This window comes from Prunus dulcis, unplaced genomic scaffold (genome assembly GCF_902201215.1).
Source record: "Prunus dulcis unplaced genomic scaffold, ALMONDv2, whole genome shotgun sequence".
NCBI classification, from domain to species: domain Eukaryota; kingdom Viridiplantae; phylum Streptophyta; class Magnoliopsida; order Rosales; family Rosaceae; genus Prunus; species Prunus dulcis.
The window spans coordinates 29,649-42,046 of NW_023010028.1; the positions used below are offsets into that span (position 1 = coordinate 29,649).

The 12,398-nt window shown below is 38.8% G+C and overlaps 1 protein-coding gene across 1 annotated transcript; it reads right to left on the minus strand.

The window, feature by feature from the left end:
• Positions 1-4,439: 4,439 nt before the first annotated feature.
• Positions 4,440-6,993, minus strand: LOC117612587. The gene is made up of 6 exons (XM_034341270.1): positions 6,967-6,993; positions 6,222-6,266; positions 5,883-5,980; positions 5,369-5,439; positions 5,041-5,257; positions 4,440-4,932 (listed from the first exon to the last, which is right to left on the minus strand). Exons 1-6 carry the CDS (start codon positions 6,991-6,993, stop codon positions 4,857-4,859), a joined length of 534 nt encoding a protein of 177 aa, XP_034197161.1. The 3' UTR covers positions 4,440-4,856.
• Between the last annotated feature and the right edge of the window lie 5,405 nt (positions 6,994-12,398).

Sequence of the window (12,398 nt, forward strand, 5' to 3'; positions counted from 1 at the left end):
CACTTTGATTAACACGTCTTGAATGATTCCTTTAGGATATCTGACTGATCTATCTGCAAAGTCAAGGTATTGAATTTCGTATTTTGTAATATGCATGACTTGACCAACAAAGTCAATAGATACACGTCTCTTTTGAAAAAAGAGGTTCATAAGAAAACGGTCACAAAAGGGGCATTCTAGTTATGCAGAAGCTGAAAAGCACGGCACAGCCAATGATGCCGAGGCATAGGTCAGTTAAGCCGAAGTTAACATAGACAAGCCCTTCATGTGCAAGGAGCTTGTTAAGGCCGACAACAGCAAAACGAAGCTTCCAAACAGCAAGTTCAAGGCCTGAGAGACCAAAAACTTACACCTTCGAGTTGACTAGAGCTGAAGGAATTTTTGATTTACTGTTGGCTGAAAAGAAGGTCACTCTATCATTCTGCCACAAAATCCCAAAGGACCAAGAGCTCAAAGGAAATATATTATGTAAGTATCACAATTTTTGGTCTCATAGTACTAAAAACTGTATTTTCATGCGTGACGACATACATAATTGATAAACGAAAATAAGTTTCAATTCACAGAGAAATCGGCTATGAAAGTAGATGCCGAGCAATTCCCTCCACCTATTATCAACATGGTCAAAGGATAACAGGCTCGACAAAGAAGAGCTTTATGGCCTGAGGTCAGATCGTTAGGGGCCGAAAAAGGGGCAAGCAGGCAAGAAAGTCTAAATCCAAAAAGCCAAGGAGAAAAAAAGAGAAGGAGCTCAAGCTTGAACCCGTGATCTGTGATCGATGCAAAAATCAGCCAGTCGAGCTCAAGAGAACATAGGAGAAAAACAGCCGAGCCTACCAGCTTGGCTAACCATAGATCTACAGATTGGCCAAATCAATGGACCACATCCAGTGCTGTTTTTGATCGGCTAGGGAATGATTGCTGGAATATTGGGCCGATGACTCTTTACTGTCGAACTCGCCGATTAATTTGATGGAATTCCAACACGAGTCAGACAACGACGATGTATTAACCATTGACGACCTGTTTCCTGCACCTACTGAGATGGAAGACAGCCATCCCGAGGCCTAAGATCCTTTGTTAGAAATCAATGTAGGAACTAGGGGGAACCACAACCTCTCTTTGTTAGTAATCTTTTGAACCTGAAGCTGAGTGTTGAAATTATCGACCTCCTCTGCGACTGTTTTGCTTGGGACTATCATGAGATGCTTGGATTACCCAGAGGTTTAGTTGAACAGAAATTGAAAATCAAAGACAGGTTCAAACCTTTCAAACAATCACCACCTACAATTTTCTACCAAGGTATAATTAAAAGTCAAAGAAGAAATTTAACATCTTCTCAAAGCCGGCTTTATCCATACCGCCCGATATGTTGAGTGGCTGGCCAACATTGTGCCAGTGTCTAAAAATACTAGAGCTCTAACGGTTTGCACGGATTATAGAAATCTAAATCTTGCAACCCCCAAGGACGAGTACCCTATGCTTAATCAACCAATTAAACGCAGAAATTTCTCAAAAATAACACAACCAGCAACTAGAACACGTTGAAAGGATAGAAAATCATACTAGATTCGAAAGATTTGGTGGCCGGAGGCATCCAAACGAGCTCCTGAAAGTTTACTGAAAAACTGTCCAACACCGCATGTTCCATGGCTGATTTCGGCGACCACGCCGGCGGATCAAGACTAGGACCAACTGGGAATCGAAGGGGGAAGTAAGACGGTTCTAACGGGACTGATGCCGCCAAGAACGAAGGTGTGTGGTGGCGGTGGTGGAGGAAAGAAGTTGGCTGATCGTGAAGCTTCTGAGGGGAAGGAGAAAATCTGGGTTTTAAAACTGAACTTTGAAATATTTATGGTTATGCCACTGAACTTCTTTTAATCGTAACTTCTTCGTTACAGCTCCGATTTGAGCCCACTACGTGTCTACGGACTCATTTCGATGTGCTCTACACAATAGTACAATAGGAATTTCCAAATTCCTTCCCAAACTTAAAATGACCTTTTTGCCCCTTATAATATTAAATAATATTTTAATTTCTCAAAAACCTTAATTAATTCAAATCATTTTATTTTAATGTTTATTTCAATTTATTTCCTCTTTTAAATTTATTCTCTCTTACTTTAAATATTTTAACACTTTTTCGGCCCGAGATGTAACAATTTCACCAAAGTCTCCCCGGTCAACAAGTCAACATGTAAACCTATTAAAATATTCTGGGGTAAGATTGTCTTTTTCTTTAATAATTTAGTATTTAATTATTAGTTTAGGACCGGGTCGTTACAATCTACCCCCTTACAAAAATTTCATCCTCGAAATTTACGTACCTGTCATTTGAAGTGATAAAGGTACTTGGTACGCATCTGTGCCTCAACGACATGACATGACGAGAACTTCACTTCCCTCGTTCCTCGAACCTCATCACACCTTTCAAATAAATAATTCTGAGAATACGTACTTACCAACTATGATTTCTACCTCCTTGGGCCAACTGTCCTTGTACCCCTTCTGTCTGATTAGGCAAAAGCTCACTAGGTCTAGTACCGTCAAAGTCTCCACCCTCTATTTCATCAACTACATAACGTGGACCTTTGCAAGATAAGAATAGTATATTTAGCATTTCCGACAACTTATTCTAACTCCTTCCCATATTTGGCCTTTAAAACATGAATATCACCAAAATGCCACCAACATGCCTATACACAAGTACCCTCTCCCAACATTTGTTCACTGTTATGGTCTCTAGTCTTCCGATCAAATTCTGGTGAAACCAAATTTGGAACCCCTTTCCATGTAACTTGTCCATCGACTTCCTCAGACAATTTCGCTTCTATAGTTTCTTTTATAAAGTGAAAATAAATCAAGCATTTCTTAAACACTCCTAGCTCAAACTAGTTTAGGTTAACGAAGACATTCCTCCCAAATCGTATATTTCCAACGTGTATTCTACATTTTCATATGAAAACCTCAACAAATTTGTCAACACTTCTTGATGTCTTTTACTTAATCATACCGACAAGGCAAAACAAAATGAAGAAATGTCAACAGTTCACTAGAACAAGGATGCACACGAGGTGTCGAGTCTACAGGAATTTAACCTAATGCTCTGATACCAAGTTGACAGGACCCGACCCAAATTCCACTTTGGAATCCGAGTAGAACCCTGTGAGTATCTGACACTTGGCTAATGCTGGGCACAAAGACCAAACTGCCCTTCTAACTAAAAATCCACTTTTAAAATAATATTATCTTCTTCCAAAAAAATCCGGCAGAGTTTCCTCTGTAATTTACTCATTCTCCAAAATTTTCACCTGTCATCAAACATTTATATAACTCAATCGTTCATCATGCATTCAATTATATCTAAAAGAATTAAGCATCATAATATTCTGGTCTCAAGTTGCCATAAATCAAATGAACGAATCTGCTAATAAAATTCATCTCAACTTTCAAAACAACACTATTGCATTGGTAATCTCAAGCATTCTAACTCGTGGCTGCACCTTATAACCACAGGCTGCCTACGTTCCCTTACTGAGGGATCAAGCCACACGTAGTTCTTTAATTGCAAAACCACTTTAGTTCTCAAATTTCATCTCAACTTTCTGTTTCAAGCTTCCTGGCATTTCTCACATGGATATATAATCAAACAAAGAAATGAAAATATTTATATCAAGTAAGCATGCTTGGAAAGCCATAACCATCAATTCCTTGTGACACCAATGGTGACACGTCCTGACCTGTAATCCTCGCTGGACTCAGGAGACATCTGGTCAACCTTGTCCGCAATCCTCGCTCCCACGGTCCGGATAACTCTAATACTCGTGGCGTTAAATATGCTAGAAAAACTTAAGATATTTAATACTATATAAAATAATAGAAGATAAAGATAAATAAACATACTAAAATAAAATAAAATAAAATAAAATAAGTTAAAGATTTATAAGCTTTGAAGACCCTTGTATCCTTGTATTGAAACTCCCATAAGGTTTATAAATAAATAAATATATATATCAACAACTTAATTATAATCTATATGTATTGTTGAAATAAAAAAATTCATTGACAGCAAATTAAATATTGGCCCAAGTTTAAAGAAGTTGGGCTCATAGCTAAAATGGTTTTGTGGACTTGTTGCTAAATTGTTTTAGGCCCAAATGAAATAATATTAATATTTTTACAAAGAAAATATTAACGTACTGAAAGCAATATCAGAACATGTACGTTGAGGGGGTGACTATAATGGGAAGTTACTTCCACCCACACAATACGTGGGGCCATAACTGGCTCCACTTTGTCCGTTCTTCTACGTCTATAAAAAGGGACTAAAGGAGGCAAAGAACAGAAAAAGGAGAAAAAGCACCAAACTGCTGCAGAAATCCGAAGAAGCGAAAGAAAGCACCAAACTGCTGTAGAAATCCAAAGAAGAGAAGCAACCAAAAGAGATACGAAGCTCTGTCATAATACCATTAAGAAGGTATAAACAAATTCATTTGAGTATCCTTTTATGTACAACTGACTTGCAGGCAAAAAATATGTATGAGAGGCCATTGTACAGAAGCTTGAACTTCCTCCATGTTTGATATCAAGAAATGTATCATATCAACAGAGGCCTTAGCAGGGGAAAAATGTGAACAAATCCTCCCAAATTGGCAATAATTATGCTACTTACACAAAGAGAGCTCTCACAAGGACCTCTCTATTGTGAATTACAGATGGGCTTCTACAAGAATCCCACTGTACAAGTGCTGTGAACACCTTGTGAGTGTCCATAGGCACATTGTGGTACTCAGAGAAGACCTTGTGAGTGTTCTTGAGTACCAAAAACAGAAAACATCAACAGTTCAGATGCTTTGTTACATGCTCAACCCACCTTCAGCAGAGCAAAATTCCAAATCTGCAGATTGGAGAAAGAACAGGTAGCAAAACGTGCTGCAAATGGAGAAAATCAATAACTCTGTTTTAGTCTCACCCATTAGCATAAACAGAAGAAAATATATTAAAGGAGATGCATAAATTACTGAGTGCCAGAAAGCTTACAAAAGCTGATGATTCACACCCACTTTCTGTGCTTCAAAATTAACCAACAAAGAAAAATCCCAAGTCAGACAGCTCAAGAAAATTACTAAGCCAGCACTCCTCTGCAGCAAATTGCAAAAGGTTCTCACTTTGTTGCTGGCAAAACATGAAGCAACTAAGACAAAGCAAAACCAGCACCTCAATGGGCAGTATGATGGCCCTCTCAAATGATGTGAGTCTGCAAAGGAAAATATGCAAAGCCTTAGAAATTCCAATCAAATTGGAAAGAAAAGAAGCACAAAGCATCAGCAAGCAAAAAAAAAGAACAGCAAAAGAAAAAATGGCTCACCAAGAAGCCTCCTATGTTGCGGCTGTTGAAGAACCCAAAAGCAACATAAGCCAAGAACAAAGAAAGCCTTTCTGTCAAGTCAATACAAAACCAAAGATGAGTATTTTTTTAAAGGACTCTAAACACACAATAGGTAAAGACAAAGCCCATTTTAGTGGAAGCCTGCCACAAGTACATAGGAAACAACAAAAAGCCAAAAAAAGGGTCAAGCATGGATTCGTGGCTGAACTTTGAGATTAAAAAGTGGGAGAAGCTTCAGCTATGAAGTTGGTACTGCCAAAATCAACAAAATACACAAATAGGTCTTTGGCTTGTGCATGTTGTGTTAGGCAAAGAAACCCAATTCGTGTTGCACATAAGGAAAAGAAAGAAGAAATGGCTTATAGGACCTACTCTAAAATAAAAGAGGGTTGAGGTTATGTTATTGTGTCAGAACAAAAAAACACAGAGTTGGGAAGGCCAAGGAGAGACCAGCAAAAGCAAGGAAGATGAAAAGAAACAAAAAGAAAATTGCCTTCTTGTCAGACCAAAAATGCACAAGTGGGTAGCACAAGTCACCAGGACAAATAGCCACACAAAAAGCCGCCTCCTCCAAAGTTGAGGCTCCAAAGCCTTCTCTCACTCCAGAGCAATTGAAAGCCAAGCAACAAGAGTTTAGGGAAGAAGGAAAAAGACAAAAAAGAAGAAAAGTAGGAAATAAAGAATAATAAGCTCTGTACTTCTTTTTGGTTCAAAAGCTCTATATTTCTTTTGACAAATAGACGATGCCTTTCAAGTTCCCAGACTTTAAACTAATAATTTAATAGGCTATAAGGTCTAACTCTGACAGAAAGGAGCAAAGGAAAGGACTAACCTTGTTTTGATATCGCTTTGGTTTTGGCGTTTCAAACTCAAAGCACTGAAGTGATTATGGCTAGTGGGTAGCTGAAGAGATATAGAAATTGGTCCAGTTTGAGTTTAATTTGAACTACTCCAGATAAAGATGGGTGTGACTCAGTTTGAATTGATCTCTACTACTCCAAATAGATATCGATTTTGGTTTCAGTTGGCAGCTGGCTCTCAAAGCCTCTCTGACGTGGGTTTTTTGTTTATGGGCCAACTAATGGAAATGTCAAGACCTGAAAACAAATTGATGGGTTGACAAAACAAATTACCCATTAACTCTCAAAAGCCCAAAATATTTTATAGGTGGTCCAAATAAATTATGTGGTTCATGGATTAATCCTTAAAAACCATATGTGAGTAAATTAATGGGCTCTTTAAAATGCCTTTTAATTTTCTTTGGACATTAACAATAAAGATGGCACAAAACCATTCCAAATTTTCTCATGGGTCATCTACCCGTGCAAATTTCAGTGAGATCAAATTCATATCTCTCAAACAACAAATTCTTTCAAGGGGTCATTCATTCTTTGAAAATCCAATCAAAAGTTCTGAACTACGTCCGGTTTGATTCCGCCAAGGATACGTAGGCAATTTGGAAATTCAATCCAGATACGACAGCAAGCCCAAACAGAATCCCTGGTGTCCTTAACCAAATTCGCCCCAAACACTTTTCCAACCACATTCATCCAAATTCCATAAAATATTTCTCATACCACAAATTCTTTCAAGGGGTCATTCATTCCTTGAAAGTCCAATCAAATTATGTGAGAACTACAAAAGGCTTGATCCCCAAAATGGGGTATGTAGGCAGTCTAGGGTTCACTGGATGCAGCCGTAACATCAAGTAAATTCCATGATTTATTTCATTCTTCATATTGGAATCAAAGGGTTTTCTCTTTCCAAAGAGATTATAATTAAGAGATATTTTTATCTTGAATGGGTCGTACTCAATTAAACAATAAAAACTCTTATTTGTAAATAAGAGTGAGATTATGTTGGGTGAATTTTTAATTACTTTATTACACTTTTGATCAAACATAATTTTTGGCACGCCTAGTGGGACTCCATTCTCCCTTTCATCCCCAATGGTTGATGAAATGAACTAATATATATTTGCTTTTGGTTATGTCTTTCTTTATTTAATAGGAAAACGACATGGCACCACAAGTAACTGTATACTTTCCTAAGCTTCCTGCTGGATCACCAAAACGTGTCGGTCACCGAGTCACCTTCACTGTGGATCATGCACCAGTTGTCAACGATGTTTCGAAGGCTAGCCCAAAGATCAAGACCAGCAAGGCTTTCGTGAAAGTCACTAAGACTCAACTGATGAAATCCCCATCCAAAAATTCCATAAGGAATGCAAGCAAAAGGGCTGCACGAGCTTTCAAGAAGAAAACTACACAAGCTAACTCATTTGAGCTCATTGAAATTATCCCGGTTGTAGCTGTTAAGGCACATGTATCCAAGATCGTCAAGAGCATTCGACGCAAAGTCAATGATTCAATCGCTACTCCGATTATCACTCAAATTATGATTGGTTCAATTCCAATTACCTTAACTACCACCGAGTCCGTAATGGTAATCACTACCAAGGAAGATGAGGAAGTTTCACCTACAACCCCAAAGGACCAAGATTCTGAGTCTCATTTAAAAGTTGCAGAGGAATCAATAAGGCTTACACACTCGGATCATCAACAAAAATAGGTAGAGGTGTCTAGCCCAAGCAAGTCTAAAGAAGGCTCCAAGAAGCAAATTGTGGAGGTCCAAGATCACTTGACACTGGGGGCAAGTCCCAAGTCTTTAAGTGTTTCGAGACCATACACAGGGCCAGTCACTCGCACAAGGGCTCGGGCTTTATCACTTCAGTCTCTTGAGGCGATACCTCTCCAAAGGAACAAGTCAGATTGTCAAGCACAATTAGTTACCCAATTCCAAGGGTTATACATAAATGAAGAAAGTGAAAGTTTTGAAAATATGCCTGTCATGGTGACCGGTACAACAAGTGCAGACGAACAACTTTTTGATATTCAAATAAAGCTCGCTGAAAGGGAAGCAGAAGTGGCATCGCTAACAGCTCAATTAGCCGCCAAAGTTATCGTAGAGAGCGAAAAGAAAGATGAAGAAAGAAAGGAGGAGTAGGTAGAAGAGAGTTCTAATAGCCAAATAACTCATCAAGATATAAAGACTTTAATTGCAGAAGGAATCCGCGAATTCCAAATGTCTATATCACCACCTATCCTCGGATACCGGAAGCCTTATCCAGCTCATTATGATGCGTTGCCTTTCCCCAAGGGTTATCAAAAGCCGACTTTTGATAAGTTTGATGGGTTGAACGGCTCCCCACATGAACATTTAGCTCACTTTTCCTCTGCATGTGGAGAAACTTCACAATTGGACGCTTTGCTAATAAGGCAGTTCGTTCAATCCCTCAAAGGGTCTGCTTTGACATGGTATACTCAATTACCGCCGGGGTCCATTCTAACATGGGACGACATGCAAAAGGTTTTTCTTGCACAATTTGTCAGCTCGAAGAAAAAAGTCTCGCTCATAGATCTGGCCAAAACCACACAAAAACCAGGGGAGAGTGCAAATGATTTTATTATGAGATGGAGGAGTCTTAATCTCGAATGTACTGAAAAGATCACCGAGCAGTCTGCAGTGCAGATGTGCTATAACAATCTTCTGCTAGAAATTGCAACGTTTGTTGCAACAGCGGAGCCTCAATCATTCGATGCATTGGTGTCAAAGGCGAGTAACGTTGAAATACAAATTGCTCGTCAGAAGACAACAACAAAAATCCAAATTGGGGAAAAGAAGAGTGAAGGCAAGAAAACATTCAAGAAAGGGGAGTCAATAGCTACTTTCGTCAAAACAAACAAGAAAAATGATAGAGGAAAAGGGAAAGAAGAAACAAGGAGACTCACTCTTAAAGAAAGGAAAGAGGTCAAGTATACATTTGATGATGAGGATGTTGAAACTATCTTGGATGAGCTCCTCGCAGCAAAAGCAATCAAACTTCCAGAACCAAAGTGCCCTGCAGAAGTTGATAAGACTAATGATTCTAAATATTGCAGGTACCACCGGATCGTGAGTCATCCATTAAGAGATTACTTTGTGCTTAAAAACATAATTCAAGAAAAAATCAACAATCATGAGATAGAGGTGGATTCATCTTCAAAGCAGCAAATTACAACATCTAACATGATTGAGGGTGAACTTATTTCTCATGTTTCCTTGCCTAATGTTCCTACCTTGTATGATCTTATGACCGCACCTAGCCTAGATGTTTGGGAAGATTTGTCAGATGAGTCCCAAAGTAAATGGCAGACGGTTGTCAAAAGAAGGACTAAAAAATTTATCAAACATTCCTCGGTGCTAAAGTCAACTACTCATCATGGTGTCAAAATTACAAGTGAGCCATCTCTGAAAAACAAGAAATTGAAAAATAAGATTTTAGAGAAACCGAAGACCATACAAGGGAAAGAGTATGAACAGCAACCAAGGGCATCAGTTACGCTCGCTGAATTTTTACCTGCTAGTCTCCTCAAGAAAAATTACGAAGAAAAGGAAGAATGCTTTGCTTGTTTCATGACTTCATATGAAACCTCTGAAGAAGCAGATCAAACCACGCTGCATACTGCACCAGTCATTCCTGGTAAGCTAAAAATGACAGAAATTCCAATTTCTTTAAAAAGTTTTGCAGTAGAAATACTAGTTAAAGCAAGTAGTTCTAGATCTCAGGAAGGACAAACTTGTGCCAGGGACCAATCACAGCTTGATGTGTTAGCTCATTTGAAACGTATCCCGGCTTTTCTTAGTATCTATGATGCTATACAAATGTCAAAGGAAATTAGAGAAGCACTCACTGTGGCTTTAATGAGCCCCGAGATGTTCAGAACCAATTTCGAACCAGCAAATGCGGCTATTACATCACCAAAATATTGTGCTTGTTGTTTAGCAAGCATCACATTTGATGAAAATGATATGATGTTTGGATCTGAGTTCCACAACCGACCAATTTATGTTAGCGGAGAAGTTGGAAATACATTGAACAAACGAATTTTGCTTGATTGTGGCTCAGCAGTAAATCTTCTTCCTTTAAAGACACTTCATATGATTGGGATGAGTGCACGACAATTGTCTCCATCCATGCTGACGATTCAGGGTTTCAATCAAATCGGACAAAGAGCCATGGGTACTATAGCATTGCAAATGGAAATAGGGGAACTCTATTCCGATGCCTTTTTTCATGTCATTGGCACTGACACATCTTACAATGTCCTATTGGGGCGCCCATGGCTCCACACATATGGCATTGTTCATTCTACATTACATCAATGTTTTAAGTTCTTATCAAATGGGGAAGTCAAAAGGGTCTCTGCAGATGCTGATCCATTTGGTGGTGAAGAAGTTAATTATTCAGATGCAAAGTTCTATAAATCACCAAGCCTTACCTTTCTACAGCCGCAAAATACAGAAAAAGCCAAGCAAGAGCTGAACATAAAAACGGGAGGAGCATCAGGGTCAACAAAACCGATCAAAATAAAGATACAATGCCTTCTGGTGCTTTCCTAAATAAAGAAAAGACTTCAAGGGTGGCTTTCAAATATTCACCAAATGACCAAAAAAGGACAAGTCAAAAAGCACTGATGTCAGTTCAAAATACAATTGAGACGCTTATGACGACATACACTCAGCCACTACGCAGGATTAACTGTTCAATCCCAGGGGGCAGTATGATAGTCGCAACTGTTTTAAAGAAGAACAATAGTTGGCATAACCACATTGTCTTTAATGGAAATTCGACTGTTTCGAAGAAGAACAATAGCCGACGTAACCGTGTTGTTTTCCTTGAAGGAAATAGGTCTATGAGGACATCATCTTCAACTCCATTGAATATAAAATCCAAAAAGGGCAAAGTCAAAAAAAACTGCATTAACGTCTCAGTAAAACAAGAAAGGGGCATGCTCAAGGTAAAAGGTCCAGAAACAGGAAGAGACGAGTTAGTAGTTTTGACTGACTTTGAAAAATCTTTGTTTGCTGAAACTGAGCCAAGCAATAAACGACCCCGTATCTCAGTTTTTGAACGGCTTGGGAACAAAGCGAATAATTATCCCACTCGCATCTCAGTTTTCGAAAGACTTGGAGGCGTTGATACCTCACAAAAACTTCAAAAGAGTAAGAAATGGAGAGTCAAGAACAGCGTGATGACAAGCAGAGCAATCCAGAGATTTTGAGGCTTCAAGTTAACTGTGTCTCAATTGCAGATGATAATCCAACAGAAAATGAAGAGCATGAAATCCGAACTCCTGATAATGAGCCTGTGGAGTTTATTGATAATGTTCAGCCAGCACCATCCCAAATTGAAGATGGAGGTCAAGCTACTGTGGATGAACTACAAGAAATTAATCTTGGTACAGATGAAGAGCCTAGACCCATTTTTGTGAGTGCCTTACTAACTCCAAATGAATTGGAAAATTATAAGTGCCTTCTTCAAGAGTACCGAGATGTGTTTGCATGGGGCTATCAAGACATGCCTGGCCTGGATCCTAATGTAGCAGTACATAGACTAGCAGTATCAAGTCAATGTCGTTGTGTGAAGCAAGCTCCACGACGTTTTTGACCAGAACTACAGGTACAAATAATTGCTGAAATTGACAAGTTAATAAATGTTGGGTTCATTCGAGAAGTCCAATATCCTACTTGGCTCGCAAGCATTTCCCTGTAAAAAAGAAGAATGGTCAAATACGTATCTGCATAGATTTCAGAGATCTTAATAATGCCTGTCCTAAAGATGAATTCCCCCTCCCAATCACCGAATTATTGGTAGATGCAACGACTAGATTTGGGACTTTATCCTTCATGGATGGGTTTTCAGGATATAACCAAATCAAAATGGCACCTGAAGATGAAGAGCTTACTGCGTTTCGAACCCCAAAAGGAGTTTATTGTTATACTGTGATGCCGTTCGGTTTGAAAAATGCTGGTGCAACATACAAAAGAGCCATGACAATCAATTTTAGCGACATGCTACATAACACCATCGAATGTTATGTGGATGATCTGGTTGTAAAAACCAAAAAGAGAGAGCATCATTTAAATGACCTGAAACGGGTGTTTGATAGGCTCCAAAAACATCAGT

Coding starts and splice junctions, on each gene's coding strand:
- LOC117612587 (XM_034341270.1), bottom strand. CDS start 6,993: ATGAATGACCCCTTGAAAGAATTTGTG. Junction 5,258..5,368: donor GCAACATAGGAGGCTTCTTG/GTGAGCCATTTT, acceptor TTTCCTTTGCAG/ACTCACATCATTTGAGAGGG. Junction 4,933..5,040: donor GGTGTGAATCATCAGCTTTT/GTAAGCTTTCTG, acceptor CTCCATTTGCAG/CACGTTTTGCTACCTGTTCT.